We start from the raw sequence: 1,644 nt of genomic DNA on the forward strand, positions 1-1,644 counted from the left end.
TTAATCATCATCAGTGACAAATTACATAAATTACGGTTCCTAAAAAAATTTGCTGAGATTATCTCGGTATCGTATCTACTTGGTTTGCATCTGTTTCTCCAGTATGACGATTTAATCGGTCTTTACTGCACGGCTCTGTACACTTTTAGTTCACTGCTCAATGCAACGATACCTTCAAAATGGCGCCTCGGTGACGTCACACATAATAAACGCAAACGTGACTGACAAAGACCGATTACCACTAGTGTAAAGCTTGCATGTTAGTTTCACACACCTTTATAGAGAGGCAGTGGCTATTTGCATTAAGCGCAAGTAACATATTTTAGATGCTGTTTACACTGAGTGACAACAGAAGTATTTTCTTGGCGATATGCTGTTTACACTAAGTTAAAATAGTGATAGATTCTATTTACACTCTGTAAAAGCAGCAGTATTTTCTTTGCAATAAGTGTAGTTTTTTTTACTATTTATACTCATAAATAGTGTCAGATACTGTTTGCACATCAGTATTGTACATTAACAGGATGCAATAGTAACGTAGAGTGTACATGATTATATTTATTAAAATTATGACATGGATGCCGCCTTTATTGGGACAATAACGCCCTCATCCTTAGACCTACCCCTAACCCCGATATACCTCATTATTAACCACTCGTTATGCACATTGTTTCCACTTTTCTTCATTGAAAGCAAATGCCTTTCTGATCTGATATGTGATGGGAAAAGTGGGAAGAGCGAGTCCAGCAAAAGACGGAAAAACGTAAATCAGAGAGCTATAATTTGCATAAAGAAAATAAAGCATTTTGTAGGACTGTAGAACAAAATAAACCACATTTGAAGATACAAGATTGTAGCAAATCAGTTTCCCAAGGATATCATTTAAAGCACTGTTTTTGTTTTACAACCTGACAGATGAGCCAAATCATAACCATAGTGCATAAATTATATGTAATCAGAATACTTCTTTAACACATTTACAATGCAGTCTGAGCGGAACCTGGTTATAGTGTGAAGAACACACACACTTTTATACATATATCTTCAAGAACCTTTTTCCACAATAAAGAATATTTTGTGCAATTGAATAATTTCATGGATGTTAAAGGTTCTTCATGGAACCATTAAAGCACCTTTATTTTGAAGAGTGTACGTAGGGATGCCAGTAATGGCTAATGAATGTGCTAAACTTCAGTTAGATTCATTAAAAACAAGAATCCATCTCACTGAGATCTTTAACTCTAAATCTTTAAATCCAAATCTAAAACATCCTTATTTAAATGTTAACTGAACTGGTGTTTATGGACACTGACCGAATCTGACTGGGGTTGATGGTTATCAGATCCGTCTTCAGCCCAACATCACTGTCATTAATCGACGCCAAATTAAACCTGAAACAGAGAGAGAAAACTTCATGTTAACAGGAAGGACGCATGATTACAGACGGATGTGTTGAGGGAGGCAAGGCATGATGGGATGTGTTTACCGTATGACGAAGTCTGCGCTGTCAATCTCAGATCCACAGCTGCTGTTCTTCAGGATCCCACCACTGCCAACCACAGCACACCGACCCAGACGACGACCACTCCAGGGGAAATCCTGCACACACACACACACACACACACACACACACACATATATAAA

At 37.5% G+C, this 1,644-nt stretch overlaps 1 protein-coding gene across 1 annotated transcript in view; it reads right to left on the reverse strand.

The window, feature by feature from the left end:
* Positions 1 to 901: 901 nt before the first annotated feature.
* Positions 902 to 1,644, reverse strand: part of LOC107737961 (alpha-2,8-sialyltransferase 8E-like) — a 34,440-nt gene continuing 33,697 nt past the window's right edge. Inside the window, exons 5-7 of the mRNA XM_016549613.1 lie at positions 1,487 to 1,599; positions 1,314 to 1,391; positions 902 to 908 (exon numbers count right to left, since the gene is read on the reverse strand). Coding sequence (XP_016405099.1) covers positions 902 to 908; positions 1,314 to 1,391; positions 1,487 to 1,599 — 198 coding nt within the window. The remainder of the gene's footprint in view (positions 909 to 1,313; positions 1,392 to 1,486; positions 1,600 to 1,644) is intronic.

Source organism: Sinocyclocheilus rhinocerous, unplaced genomic scaffold (genome assembly GCF_001515625.1).
Source record: "Sinocyclocheilus rhinocerous isolate Xijiao unplaced genomic scaffold, SAMN03320098_v1.1 scaffold404, whole genome shotgun sequence".
Classification (NCBI taxonomy): domain Eukaryota; kingdom Metazoa; phylum Chordata; class Actinopteri; order Cypriniformes; family Cyprinidae; genus Sinocyclocheilus; species Sinocyclocheilus rhinocerous.